Source organism: Carettochelys insculpta, chromosome 12, assembly GCF_033958435.1.
Source record: "Carettochelys insculpta isolate YL-2023 chromosome 12, ASM3395843v1, whole genome shotgun sequence".
NCBI lineage: Eukaryota > Metazoa > Chordata > Testudines > Carettochelyidae > Carettochelys > Carettochelys insculpta.
In genome coordinates this window covers 7,646,017-7,671,825 of record NC_134148.1, presented here as the reverse complement: position 1 = coordinate 7,671,825, position 25,809 = coordinate 7,646,017, and the positions used below count along the sequence as shown (strand labels likewise).

At 43.8% G+C, this 25,809-nt stretch overlaps 1 protein-coding gene across 3 annotated transcripts in view; it reads left to right on the top strand.

Annotated features, from left to right (window-relative positions):
- The first annotated feature begins 1,567 nt into the window (after positions 1–1,567).
- The window catches only part of RCN2 (reticulocalbin 2), a 39,083-nt gene continuing 14,841 nt past the window's right edge, over positions 1,568–25,809 (top strand). For 2 of the 3 annotated variants that reach the window (XR_012647148.1, XR_012647149.1), the window contains exons 1-6: positions 1,568–1,873; positions 2,123–2,228; positions 8,527–8,723; positions 15,535–15,648; positions 22,357–22,453; positions 25,092–25,234. Coding sequence is in view for 1 of the 3 variants with exons in the window: in XM_075006821.1 (XP_074862922.1) it covers positions 1,733–1,873; positions 2,123–2,228; positions 8,527–8,723; positions 15,535–15,648; positions 22,357–22,453; positions 25,092–25,234 (798 nt within the window). In the remaining 2 variants the exon portion in view is untranslated. The remainder of the gene's footprint in view (positions 1,874–2,122; positions 2,229–8,526; positions 8,724–15,534; positions 15,649–22,356; positions 22,454–25,091; positions 25,235–25,809) is intronic. The other variant, XM_075006821.1, reaches the window with a different exon arrangement.

Below are 25,809 nucleotides of genomic sequence, written 5' to 3'. Positions count from 1 at the left end.
AGGTTACATATAGCTGTATATAATTACATGTGACTTACCAATAACATCCAGTGCTCCCACATCTCACCAACAACTATGTTACAGCGGCCCTTCAAGTCAGAGATACGGCTTGGTTGGGACATTTCGTGGTGGTGGCGTCTGGGTGATCAGGCCAGGGTCTGCTGTCTGGACTGGAAGTTGCTAGCCTCCGCCTCGTGCCCAGGAGCCCACACCCTTATTCCTGCTAAATCACTTTTTATACTGTTTCTTACTTGGGGGGTTCAATACTTGGCCAATTAAAGCGTTTGTTACCTAATTTGGGCTTTCTATCCTCCCAGCCTGTCAGAACATGTTACAAGATTTCCTCTGTCCTTGGTCATTTTCTGAACCTCCCCCCGGGACCCTCTGATATTGCACAACCAAGATGTTCTCTTTGGGGGGCTTCCAGCTACTTGCCCCAGCTGTTCTCTTTGGGGACTTACTATCTGCTTGTCAGGATGTTCTCTTTGGGGACTCTCCAACTACTTGTCAACTTTCTGATTTCTTTCTCCTGGCCTGGCTTCAAGCCTTCCCACCGTTGTATGATAGCGTTCCAAGATGGAGTGTATGGTCATTCTGCCTTGCGAGTGAGGCCCGGCCACCAGGTGCTCATTCTCCCACATCTTATTGAACCATCTTCTCTTGGTGAAAGAAACAAGCGGATTGTGTTTACAAGCTTGGAAAGCTTGTTTTTCACCAACAGACATTGGTTGCATAAAAGGTATCACCTCAACCACCTTGCCTCTCTTTTATTGCGGACAATGGCACACTTTAAATCGGAATGACAGGTATCAGAGAGGTAGCCGTGTTAGTCTATATCTTTAAAAACAACAAGAAGTCCTGTGGCACCTTACAGACTAAAAGTCGGAATTGGAATATGTATTTTAAAACTTAATGGAGGCAGTGGTCTATTCCAGTAGGCATTCTGTTTTAATGATGGCAGAAACTGAGGACTGACCCACCCTCTGCTTTGTGTGCTGCTTTTGTTGTGCCCTAACAGTTGCTGTAGGGTAGTAACAGAGAGGCCCTGTTACTCTGTGTTCTAACAAAACAAACCAGCAGTCATGTAGCATTTTAAAGACCAACGAAATAATTTATTAGGTTAGGAGCTTTTGTGGAGCAGACCCACTTCTTCAGCTCAATGGCAGTAGGGTGAAACAGCTATCCGGGTTCCCGCCCTAAGGAGGTCCGATGGAGAGGTGGGTTTATGGCTTGTTGAAAGTGTTTCGGCTCCGTGGGAGCAGGCGGAACAGAAATACAGACCTATTGTCCCATTTAAAACGGTTTAGTAAGTTCAGGGCTGTGTGGAAGGGGGGCTCTTGCATGGCAATGCCAGGAGTTGGGCTTGGTCACAAGCTGAGGGTGGGCAGGGATCAGCACCAGGGACTGGTACGGGACTCCTGGGCTCTCTCGTTCCAGGTGAGGATGGGAGTAGGGGCTGGGAAGCTGCGGCTCGAGCGACACTCCCACCGCATGCGAGGAGGAGGCGGCACCAAGTCTCCCCGAGCCAGGCGTGGGTGGGGGGCGCTGGGCGCCGCGATAAGCCCAGCTCAGCCCAGTCCCGACGCGGGTTCGCCTGCAGTAGCCGCTCCGTGTCGCTGTGGGGCGGTGTGTTCGGCTCTGCAGCTACGCCAGCCGCCAACCAGCTTCCCCCACGCCGGCCTCCTGCTCCCGGCCTGTGGCGCGCGCTAGCCGCTCGCCTCTTCCGGGCGCGATGCGGCCCCTGCCGCTGCTGTGGCTGGGCCTGGTGTTCGGGGAGGTGCTGCGCGCGGCGGGCGGGGGGCCCGGCGACCAGCACTACGTGGAGGGCGAGCACCGGGCAGACTACGACCGGGAGGCGCTGCTCGGAGGCCAGGTGAGCGGCCGGGGCCCGGCTCAGGCTCGCTGGGGTGGGCGGGGAGTCGGTCCGCAGCCGGCGAGAGCGGGGCGAGGACCCCTGGCGGCAGCCGGTCTCCTCGCGGGGGCGGTGGACCAGCTGAGAGACGCCCGCCCCAGTTGGATGAACGTTGGCGGGTGTGTGATGCGGCCGGGAGGGGAGCGGCGTTTAATCCGCCGGCGGGGAGTTGGGCGGCAGTTTGATGCGTGTGTTTTTCTCCCGCCGAAGGACGAAGCGGAGGAGTACGCTAAACTCAGCCCCGAGGAGCAGCAGAAGAGGCTGAAAACCATCGTCGGGAAAATTGACTTGGACGCGGATGGTTTCCTGACGGAGGGTATGGGCTGGAGCGAACTGTCCCAGCAGGGGGTGGGGGCGAGAAAATAACGTGAGTTGATACTTGAAAAGCTGCAGAGAGAGAGAGAGCCCAGTTAGTCTGTAGTCTGTAGTCTGCCGAAACCAACCAGCAGTCCTGGACCACTTTAAAGACTCGCAAAATGATTTATTAGGTGATGAGTTTTTCTGGGACAGATCCACTTCCTCAGCTCTATTGGGTTTCCAGTCCAGGCTCAGTTATATAGCACAGAAGTCCAAAAATGAAATAAAAGCTGACAAGTCAGTTACATGGAACTGAAGGGGAGAGATACAAGTGTGGTTCCTGAGCTCACCACAAATACCAAAGGAAGGGAAACAGTCCTTGAAATCAGAGAGGTAGCCCTGTTAGTCTGTCTTCAAGAACAAGAAGTCCTGTGGTGTTTTACAGACTAACATATTTTGGAGCATAAGCTTTCATGGGCAAAGACCCGCTTCATCCGATGGAGTGGGTCTTTGCCCGCAAAGGCATATGCTCTAAAATGTCTGTTAGTCTGTAAGGTGAGACAGGACTTCTTGTAATGAGTGAAATAATTGCTATCTCTTTTGAGACCAAGTGATAATGTAAGGAATTTGAGCATGAACTCTAGCTCACACATCTCCCTTTGTAATGTGCTGTTAAAGTCTCTTTGTTGTTGGATTCATATCCTCTGGTCTTTAACCGAATGGCCCTCTCCATTGAAATGCTCACTGACAGGCTTATGTGTATTAAGATACCTAATGTCTGCTTTGTGCCCATTCATTCTTTGCCAAAGTCTTTGTCCAATGTATGTAGTACAGAGGCATTGCAGGAACATGATGGCATTATATAATGTTGGTTGAGGTACAGGAAAAAGAGCCCCATGTCTCGTAATTAACATGGTAGGTCCAGTGATGGTATCTCCAGAATAAATATGTGGACAAAGTTGGCCATGGGGTTTGTTAAAAAACTTGAGTTGCAAAGACCGTCTTCCAAATGTAGCAGAGTAGCCCTGTCTGTCTTTGTTGCTCCTTACAGGAGTGAGGAACATTTTTTGGGTTGGGGCCACTGACCCACAGAAAAATTAATTGGCCACTTATAAGTGAGAAGCAAAAAATAAAACACACACACAAACCCCTCACAGATGTGGCTCCTGACTTAAACACCTCATTCCTTTCACGCTTCAGCACCATGGGCCTGGGGGAATGAGGGTCAGGGCTTCTCCAGGCTAGAGGAGTTATCCTCTGGGGTAGGACAAAAAATTTGGGGGCGCTCAGTGTAGGAGGGGTTGCCAAGGGCAGGTGTGTGTCTGGGCAGGAGGGAGGGTGCAAGAGTGGCCTGGGGTAGGGTCTGGGAGGGAGGGTGCAGGAACAGGCTACGGGTGGGTGGCAGGGAGGGCACAGGAATGGGCTGGTGGTAGGAAGGTGGGGACTGAGGGGTCTGAGCAGGAGGGAGGGTGCAGGAATGGGCTGAGCATGGGGGTCTGGGCAGGAGGCAGGGTGTAGGAGCACGGAGGGCCTGGGTAGGAGGACGGGTGCAGGAACAGTCTGAGGTTGGGGTTCTGGGCAGGAGGGGAGTGCAGGAGCAGGGTGGGGTTGGGGGGGTCTGGGCAGTGGGGGATGCTTACATCCATGCAATGCTGCTGCTGCCCACTCCCCCAGCTTTAGGAACAGCAGTGTGGAGAAAAGCTCCTTGGAGAGTCTTTCTCCTACTGCTACCAGACACTGCTGGAATTACAGGCAATCAGAGCCACAGGGGAAGCTTCTTCAGGCAGTGCCTTGCTTCATTCCCCCCAGCCAGCGGAGGAGGAGGAGAGGCATCAGTGCTGTTTCCTGCCCCCACCGGGTGGAACCTGTGGGCCAGATCCAGCTGCAGCTTGCCTGACTCCAGCCCATGAGGCTCATGTCTCCACACATCGCACCCACTGCAGTCTGAATGCTGGGCAGGGGTGCCCCGCACCTTGGGGGCTAGATCCAGGCAAGCTGTGATCTGGGCCAGGGTTTGTGAAACCATTGTTGAGAGATAGTGACAAGCGATTGGCCATATTCACTGCTCCTTTACTGTGGCTAGGCATTAAAGTTGACTGTTTGATTTCACTCTGCTACTGGCAAAGCTGAAGAAGAAGGAATGGCAAGCAGTGGAGTTGTTAACAGGAAAGGAAGGCTCAAAATGTGGAGCTGGAGGGACAGGTAGCAGAGGTTCTTTCACATCAGAGCTTTTTGATTGTGGGTTCACTCTCCCTTTCATTATTCAGAAGGGAGCCACTTCACGTATATCAAATATACACTAGCAAGAGTGTGACATAAAAGATGGGAGTCTTCACTACAGGGATTCTCACATATTTTGTATTTGCTTGCCTCAGTTGACAAGTTCCGTTCTTTAGCTCCTAGGTATTAAATTTTCAGTCCCTGCAAGATGTCTCCCTTGAGCCTTCCCAATATTCTTCTATTATTGTATCTGCCATTACATTTATGGCTTAAAGTTGAAGTTCTAGCTTGCAAAGTAACTGTCTTGTATGTGTCTAGAGTCTTCTGATTACTTCAGTGCCAAAAATGAGATGTTTCTGCTTCCCCACTCCTCACCTCTTGTTTAGCTGAAACAGGGATAGAATTTTTCTAAAGTTTCCTTTACAATAGCAGTTCTCTACAATAGGTCTGGGGGGTCTGCCAAATAAGGTTGGCATTAGAGTCACTGGGGTTTCCAGGGCAGAAACTCAAAGCCCCACTATGCAGGGTCATTTCCATTGGGGTCCTGAGCTGGGCCACTAAGGCTGAAGCCAAAGACTGAGCAATTTAGCTTCACAGGACACCCAGTGGTGTGGGGCTCCAAGTAATTGCCCTGCATGTCTGGCTCTGTCTTTCAATATGTAGATTGTGGCTTTAATATACAGTTGTGGCACAGGTGGTAGGGACAAGAGGTTTAGAGGGTAGGGTAGATTGAGAACCCCTGTTTTACAGAATGGGTTGTTAAGCAGACATCTATGAGAACCATGTAAAACTACTGAAGGATCTAATTCCACAGAACTTTGATTACAAATACAGTGGCTATGTCTCAAGGACAAGTAGCCATTGTCTCTCTCTCAAAGATTATATAACCTAATGTGATGTGACACGCACAGTGTAGGTCATGAATAGATAAAGGAGTGGGAAATAGGAGCGGAAGCCTAAGGATAACAATATAGCAGTTACTAAGGCCCAGTTCTGCTTCTGCTCTATAGAGACACTTCTGAAGCCTGCATGAGAAGTAAATGAGACTTTGCACATGGGGTTTCAGTTAAGTGGCTCAGCGAGACAGATTCGAGTCTATAGCACATATGCTGCTTGGTGGTTCCATTGCAAACTTTTTATTGTCTTCCCTTCATGTTCTATAGCAATATGATGGCTGTTTTTAGGAAAAACATTTAAATAAGGTGTGTCTTTTAAAGAGCATTTTGGTACATAAGTCATTGAGATGAAATGGAACCCATTTTTAGAGGCTTGTGTCAGTTAGCGCCACTAAGTTGGAGTCTAGGGCTGGAAGGCGATTTGGCATGGTTAACACTGATGCTCTGACCTCAGAGAGCTCAACTTTTATGAGCAATGGCAGTAGGCTTTGTGTGTACCAATGACAGTGTTCTGTGTCAAATGCTAGAAAGTAAAATATCCCATAATTGGAGTGAGCCTGCATGTGTTTTTCACTCATAATAGCAACTAGATTTTAAAGTTTTGGTAGGTGTTGCTATTTTCATGCATTTGTAAGACTTGGGTACATGCACATCCTTTGTCTGATTCGTGCAATAGTAGAGATTCTGCATTCAAAGTTTTTATTTAAAAATTCTCTTGATTCTCTACATGCCAAAAAGAGACTTCATCTTATTCTTCTAAAATTATTAATTCCTTATTGTAATAGAAATGAAGTGAAATAAACTTGTTTTAGCATAAGAGACTGCTGTGAAACAGTGGGAGTGCAGAGTGGTTGAATAAAAAGGTGCCATTCCTACACTTGTCACCTTTTCAGACTTGCACTGTAGTTTAATGTCTTTAATTAGAGTTTTTTCCCTAACGATGGTAAAGGTTGTGTGTATGTTTTAGGGTTTTTAATTGAGAATATGATATTCTTGGGAAAACATAGATTTTTCTTTTGGGTGATTAGTTTTAGGCAATATCCGTGAACTGGATGATGGGTGGGATTGCAGCTTAAGCGGGTCTGCAGATCACATTGAGGGGGGAAGAGGTAGTTAATCTGGAGAGTAGGGATAGGATCCAGAGTGACTTAGACAAATTGGAGGCTTGGGCCAAAAGAAATCTGATGAGGATCAACAAAGACAAGTGTAGAGTCCTATAACTAAGGGCAGAAGAATCCCATCCACTGCTACAGGCTGAGGACTGAGTGTCTAGGCAGCAGTTGTGAAGAGAAAGACTTGGGAATTAGAGTTGATGAGAAGCTGGATATGAATCAACAGTGTGCCCTTGTTGCCAAGAAGACTGATGGTATATCGGGTTGCATTAGGTGCATTGCCAGCAGATTGGGGAAGTGATTACAGTAGAACCTCAACATTTGTGAGGGTTCCATACTGAGAATCCTCACGAATATTGAATTTCACGAATATCGCAGCCCCCAGCTGCCGGTGCTCCCTGCCTGGGACCCGAGGGGAAGCAGCAGCTGCTGGTGCCCTGGGGCTCCAGGGGAAGTGGCTGCTTGCAAATGATTGAATTCACAAGGTTTGCGAATATTGAGACTCTACTGTATTCCCCTCTGTTTGTCACTGGTGAGGCCACAGCTGGAATATTGCATCCAGTTTTGGGTCCCCCACTAAACAAAGGGAGAGGACAAATTGGAGAGAGTCCAATAGAAGGTAACAAAATTATTAGGGGAATGGGGGACATGACTTCTAAGGAAGGGCTGCGGGAACTGAACTGACTTAGTCTATAAAAGAGAGGAGTAAGGCGGGGATTTGACAGCAGCCTTCAGCTACTTGAAGGGGGTTTCTATTGCTGGCAGATGGCAGAACAAATGGCCCCAAGTTGCCATTGGGGAGATCTAGGTTGGATATCGGGGTTGGGGGGGAACTATTTAATTAGGAAGGTGGTGAAGCACTAGAATAGGTTGCCTAGGGTGGGATTGGAATCACATAATACTAGAACTGGAAGGAACCCTGAGAGGTCATCAGGTCCAGTCCCCTGCCTTCATGGCAGAACCAAGAACCATCTAAATCATCCCCAACAGATACCTGCTCTTAAATATCTTCAGTGATGGAGGTTCCACAACCTGGCTAGGCAATTTATTCCAGTGCTTAACCACCCAACAGAAGTTTTTCTTAATGTCAATCTTAAACCTCCCTTGCTTCAATTTAAGATCACTGCTTCTCGTCCTGTCATCAGAGGTTAAAAAGAATAATCTTTCTCCCTCCTTGTAGCAGCTTTTTAGGTACTTGAACGCTGCTGTCATGTGCCCTTTGTTTTCCAAACTAAACAAACCCCAATTCCTTCAGTCCTTTATCCATTCTTGTTGCTCTTCTCTGGACCTTCTCCATTTTCTCCATATCTTTCTTGAAGTGTGGTGCCCAGAACTGGACACAGTACTTCAGTTTAGGCCTAATCAGCGCAGAGCAGAGTGGAAGAATGATTTCTCGTGTTTTTCTCCCAATACTGCTGTTATCTTAGAGGTTTTTGAGGCAAGGTTTGACCAAGCTGTGACTAGAATGATTTAGTTAGAGCTGGTTCTGCTTTGAGCAGGCAGTTGGATTAGATGACCCCCAAGGTTTCTTCCAATCCTAATCTTTTTTGCTACTATGGCAATGCATTTATATATCTGCATGTAGTGTACTTTTTCCCAAATTGTGCTTGTTATACTTATTAGAATGCATAATATTTGGTATATTTTCTGCTTTGCAAAATGGTGAAATTTTGTTTTATGGAAAGATCTCTTTATGGAGCATGCTTTTAGCATTCCTAGATTCTTGTTTATTTCTGTAGCCCTGCAAACAATTTTTGAAATAGACAGAATGCTTTTAATCAGTTTCATGGTACTGGTAGTATCAGTGGAGAAAGTGTTACTACACTGGAATAACATACGTTTTTAGTGCTGATTGATTCTCCATTAGCTGCCTTGAAAAACAGGAATATCCTACAGCAATATGCTTCAACTAAAGCCCCAGTTACGTGATTACATAGGATTATTTTTTAAAGTGAAAGCTTTCAGTGCTTGAATATGAAGAGACCTATAGTATTGTTTATACTGTTTAGGAATGCAGAAGATATTTGTGATTGACTTTTAAATCTTAAAAAGTTTAAGAATTTTATTGCATTATGTGGAATTTCCCCAGGTGAGCTAAGTTCATGGATCCAGAAGTCTTTTAAACATTATGTTACACAAGAGGCTAAACAACAGTTTGGTGAATATGATAAAGATGGTGATGGATTAGTATCTTGGGAGGAGTACAACATTCAAATGTATGATCGTCTAATTGACTTCGATGAGAATACTGTCCTGGAGGATCAAGAAGAAGAATCATTTCGACAGGTAAGATACCAAAGCACCAGATTTTACGGATCACTGGCAAATGTTTGTGATATTGGATTCTTCAGTCACTCTATTCTGTTGTTAAGTTTGTTGGCTTTGACTGTGTTTTAACATTTTCAGCTTTCTGGAGTAGCTGATTAATTAAAAGTTGATTAAAATATTGAAGTTCCTACCAGCTATGGAATAACTTGCTTATAGGAAAAGTTTCTTTGTAGCCCATATTAATTAAAGTTAATGGCATAAGAAAAACAAGGCATCACTATCCTTTTCTGAATTCTACTGTTACAAGAATACTGTTTACTTCAGTATACAGTAAACCTCTGAGTGGACCCCAAGTCAGCGGACCTCAGGAACAGTGGGTGTCCTCCAGGCCTCCGTTGTTTCCAAAGTCCACTTAATCCATCAGCCTCCTCTCCCCCCACAGTGAAAGTACTTAAATGCTGGTGACTCACCAAAGCCACCACTGAAGTAGCTGGGGCTCCAGCCACCACTGCAGGTCCCATGCCATGGCTGGAGGAACCACTACACTGAGTGCCCCACACCCAGTGGGAGGAGCGCGTGGTGGCTCTGGCTGCGGCAGCTCTAGCTGTGGCAGAGGCTCCAGCCTCAGGAGCAGCTCCTCCAGCCACAGCAGTGGCCCAGGACGTGATGAGGCTCCAGCAGCTCTGGTGAGTTGCCCATTTTACACTATTTTTTTTGGAGAGGGAGGTGCTTTGTGAATACAAGTAAACCCTTGCATTTAACCGATTGTTGGCATTAATGGACACCCCTCCCCCCATTAGTCCGCTAAATGGAGGGTTTACTGTTTCTCCTGGCCCATTGTGCTAATGGAGAAAAAATACAGAGCATTATCAGAGCAAACCTTGTCCATGGTCCAGGTGCTGAGGTTCTATAAAAATCAATACGCCAGTTTATAAAATAATAGCTGCATGATTTATGTTTCATCCTGTAGACTATTTCAAGAGATAATGGCAATAGAACAGAATATTAATGCTTCATTAGGTCTTCTTTTACTTTGCTATTTCTGTAGCTGTTTGTTAAAGCTGCTCTCCTTGGCCGTGTCTACGCTAGCCCCAAACTTCGAAATGGCCAGTCAAGTGGCCATTTCGAAGTTTACTAATGAAGCGCTGAAATGCATATTTGGCGCTTCATTAGCATGTGGGCGGCCGCGGCACTTCAAAAGTGGCGCGGCTCGTTCCAACGGGGCTCCTTTTCGAAAGGACCCCGCCTACTTTGAAGTCCCCTTATTCCCATCTGCTCATGGGAATAAGGGCACTTCGATGTAGGCGGAGTCCTTTCGAAAAGGAGCCCCGTCGGGATGAGCCACGCGGCGGCGAGGCGCATCAATTTTGAAGTGCCGTGGCCGCCCGCATGCTAGTGAAGCGCTGAATATGCATTTCAGCGCTTCATTAGTAAACTTCGAAATGGCCATTTGAATGGCCATTTCGAAGTTTGGGGCTAGTGAAGCAAGATTCCATAACAAGGAGGTTAATTCTGTTAAGTCAAACAAAATGATTAAATCTGTTGCATTATTAATTGATTCAGCAGAAAATTGCACATTATTTTGCCAGTCCCTTAAAGCATGTAAGCAGGTGTTTGAGTGTTTTCCTGAACCAGGCTGATAACACCTATTGCTTTGCTGCCTTCTGATAGAGTGTAGATCTGTTTTACCCTTCAGCCAATTAATTTCACCATAAATCTGCTAAACTGCTGTGAACAGTGTTGGGAACCCTAGTACGGAAAGGCTGCTGACACTGTTTACTGCAATGTGTTTAATTGTTCTTGCTCCCAGAAAGGTTAGATACCATGATGCTGAAAAATACTAGCAGGCAAACCCCTGTCTACATTACCATTCCCACTGTGACTGGGAAATGGGAGAAATTCAATAGTGTGGACAATCCTTCAGAACAGGGTTTCCCAAACTTTATATAGTTGGGACCCAGTTTTTTTTTTCAGTACCTTCTTTTGCAGCCCAAAAATAGGAACACGTGTTAAAAAAAAAAAAAAAAAAAAAAAAAGAATGAAAAATTAATACATTTTCACTGTTTGTTTACAATAATAATAGTACATAGCAATAATTTGTATATTTTCTAAGGACCGGTAGTGGGGCATGGATCACACTTTGGGAAATGCTGCTCTAGAATACAGGATCTTTCCAGGCCACATCTTTTATTAATTTCTCTCTGTCTGCTTATTCAAGTCTAGCCTGAGAGTCTCTCCTGTCTCATTTTCTACATTTAGGCCTTGTCAACACTTAACTGTACTGTCAGTCTACTTCAGCAATGCAGGTTGTGTCATGTAGCTGATGTTGACATACTTACCATGGTGTCTTCCATGCGGTGAGGTTGATGGGCGGTTGCTCTCCCATCAATGCCAGCAACTCCTCTCATATTGCAGGAGTGCCAGCACTGATGGGAGTATATTTGGAGATATCATGTCATTGAAGATACAATGAATCTAAATTGATGCCCTGTGGATCACTTCCTGCCGGTTTGATCCCCACTGTAGTATACACATACCCTTAGTTTATATTTTACTGCAGGCGTCAGCAGCCCCAGCACAGCTGCCACAAATGGTGTAAAAGCCGTTAGCTCAGCCCCATGCTTGATCTCCCATGCACCCGTTAGCTTGCTCATAGCCATGCTAACTGTGGATTAATCAAAAAAACAGCTAATGCTACCTAAATGGTAAAGCTCTGCATCTTTATTAATGAAGCTGTTGTAAGTAGGTCTGTTAGTGACTTTTGAAAGGATCGCTGGCACTTTGACCGTCCATAGAGATCAAAAGGTCAAATTTCAGCACTCCACCTTGGAAAGCTTGCTCACCCCCGCCCCCAATTTTACTGTATCGGTTTCCTGGAAAAAATGGCTGCTCCCTGCCACGTCCTTTATGTATTCCCACTTGCTTTTAAAAACAGCTCAAAATCTACTTCTTACTTATAATGTCCATTACCCCTCTTTTCTTTATGTGTAATACTTAAAGAGCAACTGAGAGTGTTGTTCTGTCATGCTAGGTAGTGTACAAACAGAACAACAGGCAGACAAAAGTTTTGGAAGACAGATAACATGGGAACAGAATGATGGTTGGCAAATGTCCTGTTATTCCATTATTTATTTGTTTTAAATTTTTCTTTTTGCAAGTATGGTTTTTGTTAGAAAGTGGTAAGCTGAAAGGAAGGACAAAGGCTGGGAAAGAGGAGATTGAAAGAGGATAGGAAAGAGTGTAGAGGGAGATAGAGGTGACAAATTGGGAGGAGGGAGCAAGAGGTGTTAGAGCAGCAATGGGCAACAAGGATGAGTGAGTGCAGGAGAGGCTTTCTGTTGCAGTGGGCCTGCATGCTTGGCAGTGGTGGGCAATCTGATTCACAGCATTCAAGCTCTAGGAGGGATGGGGAAGAGAGGGTATGGAGCACAAATTGGTAGACTGATGGCACTGCAAAGGTGGTGGGAGTGGGAGGAGTAAAAGTGGCCTGGGCAGCCAGCCTCCCCAGAGACTTATCCTGATGCTGCTGTGATTGGCTGGAGTCCTGGCACCCCTCCTTCCCTGTCCAGGCTCTCCACCTGCACCCTGCTTCTTACCCCTTCCCTCCCAGATCCTATACCCCCTGCTGCATCTGCTTCCTGCCGAGACCGTCACCCCTCTCCTACATTGCCTTCCCACCCAGACCCCCCAGTTCCCAGCCTGCTCCTGAACCTTCCTCCCACACAGACCCCATAGCCCCAGACCTCATAGAGTTGTGGACCACATCAGTGAGCTGGGTTTTTTTTGTTTGTTGTTTTGGGTTTTTTTGTTTCTCACTTCTGTGCCCCCCAACTGATTTCTTTATGGGTCATTGGCTCCCAGCTGAAGAAAGGTTCCCCATTGCTGCTGTAGTGGGAAGCCAGCTTTCTTCTGAATGGCTGTGTCCGCATGCAGCTGGGGACTCTGCACAGCTTGAGCTAAGGGTCTTTTCTCTTCTTTGGCAACACTTTAGGTTGTCCTGAACCTTGCACCTGCAAAGATCAAGATCAGCCTTGTGCTATCCCCCAACCCACCTCTTAGTTTCCAATAAATGTGAAAATAAAAATATATAATTTTTAACATATCAACATTGTTGAAATTAGGAAAAATATGCAAGGTCTGTCAAATCTTGGCAAGTCCTAAAATCATGGACTCCTAGGGCTGGAAGAGACCTCAGGATGTCATCAAGTCCAGCCCCCTGCTTAAAGCAGGACCAACCCCAACTAAATCATCCCTGCCAGGACTTGGTCAAGCTGGGACTTAAAAACCCCTAGGGATGGGGATTCCATCAGCTTTCTATGTAGTGAAATAGGTTTTTCCTAATATCTTAGTATTCAACCTACACCTCTTGCTCTGTAACATGAGACCATTGCTCCTTGTTCTGCCATTTGTCATTATGGAGAACAGCCTCTCTCTGTCCTCCTTAGAGCCCCCTTCAGGAAGTTGAAGGCTGCTATCAAATCACCCTTCACTCTCCTCTTTTCTGCAAATTAAATAAGCCTAAATTCCTCAACTTCTCCTCATAGGTCATGTGCTCCAGCCCCCTCATCATTTTTGTCAAGTATCAGAGGGGTAGCCGTGTTAGTCTGGATCTGTAGCAGCAACGAAGGGTCCTGTGGCACCTTATAGACTAACAGACTGTTAGTCTATAAGGTGCCACAGGACCCTTCGTTGCTGCTACTCATCATTTTTGTTGCTCTCCACTGGATCCTCTCTAATGCATCCACATCTTTTCTATAATCTGGGGCCCAGAACTGTACACAGTACTCCTGGTGTGGCCTCACCAGTGCTGAATAGAGGGGAATAATAACTTCTCTAGATCTGCTGGAAACGCTCCTCCTAATGCACCCCAATAGGCCATTAGCCTTCTTGGCTACAAGGGCACACTTGATTCATATCCAGCTTCTCGTCCACTGTAATCCCCAGGTCCTTTTCTGCTGCACTGCTACTTAGCCAGTCGGTCCCCAACCTGTAATGATGCTTGTGGTTCTTCTGTCCTAAGTGAAGGACTCTACACTTGTCCTTGTTGAACCTCATCAGATTCCTTTAGGCCTAATTCTCCAAACTATTTAAGTCACTCTGGACCCTATCCGTACCCTCCAACGTATCTACCTGTCCCCCTAAATTAGTGTCATCCACCAATTTGCTGAGGGTGCAATTCATTCCCTCATCCAGGTAATTAATAAAGATGTTAAAGAATACCAGCCCTAGAATGGATCGTTGGGGCACTCCACTTGAAACTGACCACCAACCAGCCATTGAGTGGTTGATAACTATGTGTTGGGCCCAACCATTTAGCCAGCTTTTTATCCACCTTATAGTCCATTTATCCAATCCATATGTCCTTAGTTTACGGGCAAGAATATTGTGGGAGACAGCATCAAAAGCTTTGCTAAAGTCAAGGTAAGCACATCCATTGACTTCCCCATGTTCACAGAGTCCTTTACCTCATCATATAAGATAATCAGATTGGTCAGGCATGACTTGCCTTTGATGAATCCGTGATCACTATTTCTGATCATGTTCCCTTCCACCAAGTGCTTCAGAATGGATTCCTTGAGGATCCCCTCCCTGAATTTTCTGTGGACTGAGATAAGAATGATTAATCTATAGTTCCCTGGATTGCCCTTCTTTTCTTTTTTAAAGATGAGCACTGTATTTGCCTTTTTCCAATAATCTCTGATTTCCACGAGTTTAAAACATAATGGCCAAAGGCTCTGCAATGACATTTGCCAGTTGCCTCAGTACCTTTGGATGCATTAAATCTGGACCCAAGGATGTGTCTATTTCTAGCTTTTCTAAATAGTACTTATCCTGTTTTTTTCCCACCTCTGTCACAAGGTTACCACCCTCCTCCAGTAAGGCCTCCACACTCTTCATGATCACCATCTTACTGTTAACATGCCTGTAGAACCTTTTCTTGTTACCCCTCAGATTCCTTGTTAGCTGCAGTTCCATTTGTGCTTTCACCTGCCTGATTACCCCAGCTTTCTTGAGCAATATATTTATACTTCTCTTTAGTCATCTGTCCAAGTTTCCACTGCTTATACACATCCTTTTTGAGTTTAAGCACGCCAAAGATTTCCCAAGCTGGTTGCCTACCATATTTGTTTTTTCTCACTGTGCATTGTGATGGTTTGTTCCTGTGCTTTCAACAAGGCTTCTTTAAAATACTGCCACTTCTCCTAGATTCATTTTCCCTTCATATTAACTTCCTAAGGGATCCTGCCCATCAGTTTCCTGAGGGAATCAGATGTGTCTTCTGAAATCAATGGTCTGTATGGTAAACATTACAGTAATTATCATAATACCCTCCATAGTTTGGGACTCATTTGTGCATCTAGCTATGACCTGGACTAGTGCTTATTGCTTACCTGGTTTTTTTTATCTTTGTCATACCCTGGAACCACCCCTTGCTGCTCCCATTGGCCATCTAATGAGAGTAGCAGGGAAAGCCTCCCACAAGCAGTTTCTGGCATTACCGTCTCCCCAACTGTGGGGTGGGGGGCACGAGTGACTGTGTGTAGAGCCGCCACTTCCCCCTCATGAACTACATCTGGCCTGTGAGGCTCGGGGCTCCCCGCTCCCTTGCATTGGGAAGCCAGTGCTAGCACTCCAGCCTCACAGGGGTTGCAGTGCAGTGGTCTGTGAGCTGCAGTGTGGGACATAAAAGGTTCTGTAATACCCATATATAAAACAAGGTAATTCAGCATTTTCTAGCTGTAATCCTGTAAACCAGGTACTGTAGATGCCCATTGTTCTGCTTCATTAAATGATCTGATCGTGTCTGTTTTCTGAAAACTTTTTACAGCTTCATTTAAAGGACAAGAAGCGGTTTGAAAAAGCCAATAGAGATGAAGTTCCTGGTCTGAATCTGAATGAATTCATTGCTTTTGAGCATCCTGAAGAAGCTGAGTATATGACGGTAAGATGTGGGGAAAATCATTTTCTTCTAAAGGATAATGTGAATGGAGGCTGCACCTTTCAATGGTTGTCTTTAACCCAATGAATCTTGGAAAACTTGCTTGTGAGCTACTACTATTCATTTCTCTTGACAAACATGCATATATGATGTGCAGAATTTTAGTCCTTGGGGTTTAGGAGTCCACCTAGTAATGTAGTTGAGGTGCTTTAAATTGTCATATGTGAGTTGGGTTTAGATGAGTCTCCCTTTGATAATAGCGCAGTAGGATGTTCTGTTTATGAGGCTGGGACTCCTATCTATCTTGGAAAAGAGTCCCTGTCAGAAAGCTGCAGATTTTAAGAAAAAGCCATTGGCATGGGAAAGGATTAAGTGAAGGAAGACTCTGTCCTCAAAAGGGATTGAGAAGGTCACTGTTCTGACCAGCCTTCAGATTTGATGCCCGCTGAGGCGACAGGGCATAAATTACTGCTGGTTTTTTTTTTGTTTTTTTTTTTTAATGAGTTCGCTTGCAAATGTAGCAGAGGCCATTTCAGCTTGCACTGTGGTATGCATCAGCCAGGCTGAGAAAAATCGTTCAGTCACTTCTCAGAAGATATGCTCAGTCCAGTTCAATATAGCTGTTCCAATTTTATTTTATAGCCACAAAGAATTTTAAAACTAAGACCTGCTAGTGTGTGCTCTAGACTGTTTTGTTAACAAAACCCACAGAGCATCCAGATTCCCAAAGCATTCTGTGGACAGCAAGTCGACAGAACAGGGCACTTCTGTCAACGGTGTTCTGCTGCTCCCCCATGAGTCAGACGCCTCTGTCAACAGACAGTATGGATGTTCTGGGGGGCCTTCTGTCAATACAGGGCTTCTGGGACACCGAGCAGCCCTGTCTGCTGTGCTTCCGATTGGCTGTTCAGTCGAGACAGTGGCTGGACAGTCCAGCTGCTCTCCGTCGACAGAGGGAATCACTCTTTTGAACCGCTTGGCAGTTTGGCCGCCATCTGTTCACAGAAGTTTTGTCGGAACATACCTTCCGACTGAAACGTCTGTTGATAGTCTAATGTCTACACTAGACCCATCTGTGTGGTTATTGTGGAGATGTTTGTACATCACTTTTATGACCAGCACCACTAACACTAGGAGATTGGAGGTGAAAATAGCATCTGGAGTAGAATCAGAATAAGCTAGTACTAGTCAGTACCAGTGTTTTCTGTAAACTGAGTACTCACGTGGCCACCTAGGGGAGATTAAAATGCTTTCCAGCTGATTACCAGAGTGCTCACAGCTGGCAGCATGTTTCTACTGGTGGTGCATATCTGCACATGCCTTGTTGCCCATAACAAAATTTATTCCAGCCATAGGTGAAAGCACCTAGAGGGAACACTGCTCTGTACTGCCATCTACATCTGTGCAAAGTCATAAGAGTTGTACACCTAGAACAAGATGTGAAAACTTAATTTCATTCACTTACATTGGCTGGGTTTGGTTGACCAGGCCTTCGTGAAAATGTGTGAGATTTCCTAGCCTGGTAAAACAGTTCTTAGATTAGAAGTTGAGTACTGAGTTTCAAGATGATGACTCAACAACGAGAAGTCCTGTGGCACCTTATAGGCTAACAAATATATTGGATGACATCCTTGTTGAACCTCATCAGATTTCTTTTGATGCAGTCCACCAATGTATCTAAGGCACCCTACCTCTCTTGCTAGCTTAGTGTCATCCACAGATTTGCTGTGTGCAGTCCATTCCCTCATCCAGGCCACTAAGGTCATAAGGTGACGAATGCATTTCAGTTGCTTATATATGTTTGATGCATCTGATTTAAAAGAATTAAATTATCTAAGTTAATTTTGATCTGCTTTTAAAAAAAATCATGTGAACTTGAAATCTCATCAGAGTTTAAAGCTTCAGCTACTGTGCTCGCTCCTGTATCTCCATGTGAACTTTTACGATTTCAATCATTTTCTCCTGTTTGTAAACTATTTTTCTTTCTTCTAGTTTTGCATGAAAGTTTTGCATACAAATAGTAAAGATGGCTGTGCATGTGAAATAGTGAACTGTTTCTTTTGGGAGCATTTTGAATAAAAAGAAAAAATTAATCTTTTTGTTATAGTAATCTTAAATGGTTATAAAGATAGACTAACCATTTTTATTTACAAGTATGATTGTTACATGGGTGCTTCGTATACATGAGATGTATAATTGCTTGATCTAAATAAGTTGAGGATTTTGTTTAATCTTTCTTGCCAAGAAGCAGCAAAGGAACAGCTTCTTTCCTAATGGAACCAGTAACATCTAGTGCATGGCTGCTGTACAGCCTGCCACCAGGTGGACCACAAAGCAAAATCAGGTTGTGTGATATGACTGACTGGTGTATAAGTCACAGTAAAGTTAGACAAGCAGGCACATTGGCTCTAACTCCTTGAAAAAGATGGTATCAAAGGCAGATAATAAAATTAATAGGGGGACTTTTTGTTCGTTTATTTTAAAGATATTACCGAATTGGAGGCGATAGAGAAGAGAAATTCATTTTCAAATAGGTGGCAGTACCCCTTTTAAATGTATGAACATACATAAGAACATAAGAATGGCCATACTGGGTCAGACCAAAGGTCCATCAAGCCCAGCAGCCCATCTGCCGACGGTGGCCAATGCCAGGTGCGCCAGAGAAGGAGAACAGAAGACAATGATCAAGTGATTTATCTCCTGCCATCCATCTCCTGCCCTTGTTATGAAGGCTAGGGCACCATACTTTATCCCTGGCTAATAGCCATTTATGGACCTAACCTGCAAAAATTTATCAAGCTCTTTTTTAAACCCTAATAGAGTCCTGGCCTTCACAGCCTCCTCGGGCAAGGAGTTCCACAGGTTGACTGTGCGCTGTGTGAAGAAAAATTTCCTTTTATTAGTTTTGAACCTACTACCCATCAATTTCATTTGGTGTCCCCTAGTTCTTGTATTATGGGAAAAGGTAAATAATTTTTCTATATTCACTTTCTCCACACCATTCATGATTTTATATACCTCTATCATATCGCCCCTCAATCGCCTTTTTTCCAAACTGAAAAGTCCCAGTCTCTCTAGCCTCTCCCCATATGGGACCCTTTCCAAGCCCCTAATCATCTTAGTCGCCCTTTTCTGAACCTTTTCTAATGCCAATATATCTTTTTTGAGGTGAGGAGACCACATCTGCACGCAGTACTCGAGATGTGGGCGTACCATAGTTTTATATAGGGGAAGTATGGTATCTTTTGTCTTATTATCGATCCCTTTTTTAATAATTCCTAACATCCTATTTGCCTTACTAACTGCCGCTGCACACTGCGTGGATGTCTTCAGAGAACTATCCACTATAACTCCAAGATCCCTTTCCTGATCTGTCGTAGCTAAATTTGACCCCATCATGTAGTACGTGTAATTTGGGTTATTTTTTCCAACATGCATTACCTTACACTTACCCACATTAAATTTCATTTGCCATTTTGCTGCCCAATCACTCAGTTTGCTGAGATCTTTTTGTAGTTCTTCACAATCCCTTTTGCTTTTGACTGTCCTGAACAACTTGGTGTCATCTGCAAACTTTGCCACCTCACTGCTTACCTCATTTTCTAGATCATTGATGAACAAGTTGAACAGGATCGGTCCCAGGACTGAGCCCTGGGGAACACCACTAGTTACCCCCCTCCATTGTGAAAATTTACCATTTATTCCAACCCTTTGTTTTCTGTCTTTTAACCAATTCCCGATCCATGAAAGGACCTTTCCTCCTATCCCATGACCACCTAATTTACATAAAAGCCTTGGGTGTGGGACCGTGTCAAAGGCTTTCTGGAAATCTAGGTATATTATGTCCACTGGGTGCCCCTTGTCCGCATGTTTATTAACCCCTTCAAAGAATTCTAATAGATTAGACAGACACGACTTCCCTCTGCAGAACCCATGCTGACTTTTGCCCAACAATTCGTGCTCTTCTATGTGCCTTGCAATTTTACTCTTTACTAGTGTTTCTACTAATTTGCCTGGTACTGATGTTAAACTTATCGGTCTATAATTGCCAGGATCTCCTCTAGAGCCTTTTTTAAATATTGGTGTTATATTGGCCGTCTTCCAGTCATTTGGTACCAAAGTGGATTTAAAGGATAGGTTACAAACCACTGTTAATAACTCCGCAATTTCACATTTGAGTTCTTTCAGAACCCTTGGGTGAATGCCGTCTGGTCCTGGAGACTTGTTACTATTCAGCTTATCAATTAATTCCAAAACCTCCTCTAATGTCACTTCAATCTGAGTGAGTTCCTCAGATTTGTTGCCTAAAAAGGCTGGCTCAGATTTAGGAACCTCTGTAACATCTTCAGCCGTGAAGACTGAAGCAAAGAAATCATTTAATCGCTCCGCAATGGCACTGTCTTCCTTGATCGCTCCTTTTATATCTTTATCATCCAAGGGCCCCACTGCTTTTTTAGCAGGCTTCCTGCTTCTAATGTATTTAAAAAACATTTTACTATTGTTTTTTGAATTTTTGGCTAGCTGTTCCTCAAACTCTTTTTTGGCTTTTCTTACTACATTATGACAGTTAATTTGGGAGTGTTTATGTTCCTTTCTATTTTCCTCACTAGGATTTGACTTCCACTTTTTAAAAGCTGCCCTTTTCTCTCTCACTGCCTTTTTAACATGGCTGTTTAGCCATGGTGGTTCTTTGTTAGGTCTCTTACTGTGTTTTTTTATTTGGGGTATACATTTAAGTTGGGCCTCTAGTATGGTGTCTTTAAACAGTTTCCATGCAGCTTCCAGGGATTTTAGTTTAATTACTCTACCTTTTAGTTTCTGTTTAACTAGCTTCCTCATTTTAGTGTAATTCCCCTTTTTGAAATTAAATGCCAGAGTGTTTGACCGCTGCGGTGTTCTTCCCAACACAGGAATATTAAAAGTTATTATATTGTGGTCACTATTTCCAAGCGGTCCAGTAACAGTTACCTCTTGGACCAGATCCTGCGTTCCAGTCAAGACTAGATCGAGAATCGACTCTCCCCTTGTGGGTTCCTGTACTAGCTGCACCAAGAAGCAGTCATTTAAGGCATCAAGAAATTTAATCTCTGAATCCCGTCCTGAGGTGACATGCACCCAATCAATATGAGGATAATTGAAATCTCCTATTATTACTGTGTTTTTTATTTTGATAGCCTCTCTAATCTCCCTCATCATTTCAGCATCACTATCACTGTCCTGGTTAGGTGGTCGGTAATATATTCCTAATGCCATATTCATATTAGAGGAATGAATTGTTATCCATAATGATTCTATGGAACATTTTGATTCCTTTAGGATTTTTACTTCATTTGATTCTATATTATCCTTCACATATAGTACCACTCCGCCACCCGCACGACCTGTTCTGTCTTTCCGATATAATTTATATCCCGGTATGATAGTGTCCCACTGATTGTCCTCATTCCACCATGTTTCTGAGATGCCTATTATGTCAACTTCCTCCTTTGATATGAGGTACTCCAGTTCACCCACCTTATTAGACAGACTCCTAGCATTAGTGTAAAAGCATGTTAGAAAACTACCACTATTTATATGTCCGCCTTTCACAGACGCGTTGGATTTTTTTATGCACGATTGTTTCACATCTGATCTTGCCCATATATTATTTCCCACGTTCCCTATCTGACTAACTTCTAGGGAATCCCTGTCTATGGAGCCTCGTGTAAGAGAAGTCTCCGTCCGATCCAGGTGCTCCCCCGCACCAATCGGCTTTCCCCCACCTCTTAGTTTAAAAACTGCTCTATGACCTTTTTAATGTTTAATGCCAGCAGTCTGGATCCACCTTGATTTAGGTGGAGCCCATCATTCCTGTATAGGCTCCCCCTACCCCAAAAGTGTCCCCAGTTCCTAATAAATCTAAACCCCTCTTCCCTACACCGTCTCATCCACGCATTGAGACTCTGAAGTTCTGCCTGTCTATCTGGCCCTGCGCGTGGAACTGGAAGCATTTCAGAGAATGCCACCAAAGATGTTCTGGATTTCAGTCTCTTTCCTAGTTTCACGTAAATACAGGTTACACCTCCAAAAACTAGCATTTTCTAGTAAGGTAACATTCCTCATCGAGCAGAACGAGGGATGCTCCTGTACCAGAGGGCCAGGCAGAAGGGCAAGCCAGACTAGCCTCCCAGCTGCCTCGTAAGAGGCAGCAGGGCCAGGGTGCCAGCATCCCCCAGCTGCTGATGTCCCCCAGCTGCCCTACGCAGAACCCAGATCAGGGAGGACAGCTGTGGCAGGCCAGTGGGGGCAGCTGGGGACCAAGGGGATGGGGAGCAGAGCATTAACCTCCCCTGGTCCAGCAACATCGCATCTTCAGGGCCACTGAGGTCCTGAGGGCGCTGGACCAGGGCAGTGAAACCTGTGTCTCTGTCTTGAATTCAGTTCCAGGATTCCAAATCCAAGCATCCCTTTTGGATTTGATGTCAGTATAATATGAATGTATTACATGTCAAATGAATGTGTAATCTGGACTTCTTTCCCCTCCAGGACTGGGACTTGTAGTTATTTTTTAATTGTAACACTATTCAACACAGAGAAATTTGTTGGAAATCCAGTTAGTGTTTAGAACATGGGATACATTATTTTACTTCTACAAAACGATATAGTGCTGTTTTTCTTAATTTTAAGTTTTTACCAAATAACTTCTTTTACATCTACATATACACGCACAAGGAATTTGTCATTCAGGAAGCTTTAGAAGAACATGATAAAAATGGTGATGGATTTGTGAGCCTGGAAGAGTTTCTTGGTGACTACCGAAGAGATCCAAGTAAGTAAAAAGGAAGAAAAATGAACAGAAGCTTCTTTGTACACTATGTGGGTTGGTGGTGGTTTCTTTTTTAAAATCCTAACCAGATAACATTCCTAAGGCTCTGGGAATTGACACTTATTTCAAAAACACAGTACAAACAACTTGAGTCTACTAGGAACACACCGTCTTAGCTTCTTTTTCTCTCTTTTTTTTTTTTTTTTTTTTATGCATTTAATAGCTATCGGTGTACTGTCTGTTTCCCCATAATAGCCATTTTCTCTTGCTATTGTCCCAGATGTAGGAAGATAAGACCGCTAGGAATGTAGTAAAACTAGGCTGCAGCATTATTAATGGAACATATCTGGGAGACTTTCCAACAATAACTCAAGGTCAGCCTTGAGGTCATAAATGGTATCACCTGCAGAGGTGTTGGGGGAGGGGGGGATACCGAAAGATTACATGAGTAAAAGTGCAGCTGCTTTCACTTCTGGATACTTGAGTACAATCTAGATGTGATGGATGTGTGCTTTTACTCAAGTAGCTTTCCAGCAGGATAATGGTAACTTGTACTTAATTAAAAACAAAAAGAAGTCTTGTGGCACCTTTATAGACTAGCAGATTTATTGAAGCATAAGCTTTCATGGGAAAAGACCCACTTCATCATGCATTCTGTTAGTCTATAAGGTGCCCTAGGACTTCTCGTTGTTTTTGCAGATACAGACTAATATGGCTACCCTTCTGATACTTGTACTGAAGAACATTTCTGCCCCTGCTCCACTCCTCAGCAGCTGCACTTTTGCTCAAGGAACTGTGTCGTACTTTCCCCACCTCCGATCACCTGAGGAAGGCTGGCACAATGTTTCATTATTGCTGGGACTCCTTTACAGGGTTAATGGTGTAGGGAAAAGAGTGGACCCTCATTTTACCAGACATTAAGCTTCCATCTGCTTTCTCCCAGTAGATGCCCTCCCCTAATCCTGCTCCCTGTTTTGATTTACTGGAAAATTGGACCTGCAATTAATATGTACCTACACTAGCCATCTGCCAAGTTGAAACATCATGAATGTTTCACCCACTGGTTCTCAGAGCTGCTAAGGGGATGATGGAGGGAAAAAAAAATGTGCAAATCTGGCTGAAAAGTAAATTACTTCCCAGTCCTAATAAAACAAATAGTGTGATGCTTACAGTGAGGCCTAGAAACATCACACCTGTTCTAATCCCAGTGATGTGGGGAAGGTGAGAGCTGTTGCTCCTGGCTGCAGGAAAATGCTTATGCTATCTAGGTGCTGAGGGAGTAGCGAATCCACTCAAAGAGGTAGGAATATTGTTCACCTGCCTTCTCTTTCTATGCCCCTTTTCCAAGACCCCAAAGAGAGAGGTGGGGAGTTGCTTGGAATCCTTTTAAGGGGCTTCATTTTCTTTCTGTCCCAGACAAAGCGTCCCAACCTCTGAAGTTGTTGGGTGAGGGAAACCATTTCTGAGGGATACACGCTGTATCAGGGAGGAGAAAAACACTTTGAAAAGGTTGTTATAAAACGACAGTTTATGAGGGGTGACTCAGAAGCAGCTGTTAGCACCCAGAAGTACTGTGACTTTTTTGAAACTGGCTAGTTTTCAAATGGAACTTGAAAATGACCAAAATGATTGATGTAAACTCTGTGGGCAACCTATTGATTATGTCATAATTATAGTTTGCCCCATGTGAAGAGTCTGTTTTTGCAGCATCCTGTTGTGATGGAAAGCTTGATGTCAACAGTAGGGGCTGCTGAACTCAGACAAGAGCCTGTTTGCATACAGACATCCTCTTAAGGAGAAACAAGGAAAGAGACCTCACTCATGCTTTTTATGTACAGTGGAAGCATGTGTCTTTCTGAATTGATAGTCTTTCAGTTTTCTGCATGTCATCTACTTTTGATGATTTTCATAAGATTCAAGATGTCTTGATCTGTCAGCTAATGTTTCACTTTTACATTTATTATGGAGGTGGGGGTAATAATATAATTAGAGACGCACATCTCCTAGAACTGGAAGGGACCTTGGGAGGTCATCTAGTTCAGTCCCCTGCCCTCTTGGCAGGACCAAGCACCATCCCTGACATCTATTTGCCACAATCCCTAAATGGCCACCTCAAGAATTGAGCTCACAACACCAGGTTTAGCAGGCTAATGCTCAAAGCACTGAGCTATTCCTCCCCCTTTGAAAACTGACGAAAGAAATTGATAAATTGGTAGAAATTGATAAATGGTTACTCTTTTAAATAAATTTATTGAAGAGGAGGAGAAATTTGTAAAGTATTTCACACGATCTAGATTGCCAAATACACAAAGTAAAACACTTTTGTCTCAAAATGTGGTGATTGAGTTGATTTGTATCCTTTGTTAAATTTCTTGACTCTTAAGAGTGCAACTTGGCTTAATGTTCCATTAATGTAAGTTTTTGTTTTTAATTCTGTTTACCTCTGCAGGAATCCTGAGAAGTGTGGTTTTTTTGTTTTTAAAAATTCAGTGAGAATGATCTGTAATGCTTGCTATAGTGAAATTGCTTTTTGAAGTTGACATTTAATCTTAAACCTAGTCAATGTCTGCATTAGAAAAGTGGGGAAAACAGTCTCAAAGATATTAAATGGTCCTAAATTTGAAATATACTTTTTATTTAGCTGCGAATGAAGATCCAGAATGGATTCTTGTTGAGAAGGATCGATTTGTGAATGATTATGACAAAGATAAAGATGGAAAACTCAACCCTCAAGAATTGCTGACTTGGGTAGTACCTAATAATCAGGGAATTGCACAAGAGGAGGTATGAGGTTTGAGGTTTTTTGTTTTTTTTTTTTTTAAAAAAGAAACTTCTTGCAAATATTGTGGTACTATGCACAATGACCAAACATGCGGCATTAATTTAGTCTGTTACACAAAAAAGAGTATTTTATATCTTAGTAATTGAAGAGCATCAACTAATAATGCTTTCCATTGAGTTCTTATAAAATTATTTTCAATTTAATAAGGAAGGAAAACTCTTACGAAAATGGTGCATATTGCAGCAGATGGAGTTCTTATGAACTTTGTAGATGCTAGTCAAGAGTATAATATAGTCAATCTAACTGGATGGAAGATTCCATATTTTAGTAAAACCATGCTAAATCTTTTCAAAGTAAGAGATGGATAATATGAATCAAATTCTAAAACAGAGGCCATAACAGGCCTTTTGATAGAATTTATATTGGCTTTTCAAAATAGGAACTTGCTACCCTTTCATTTAGTGGGATAAATTGCTGTCATTTATGTGTTGGGTAGTAGAAATGTATGTTCATAAAACCAAAATAGAATCTTTGTGTATTGTAATCCAGGTCCCAGTAATGCTAAATTTAAAATTCT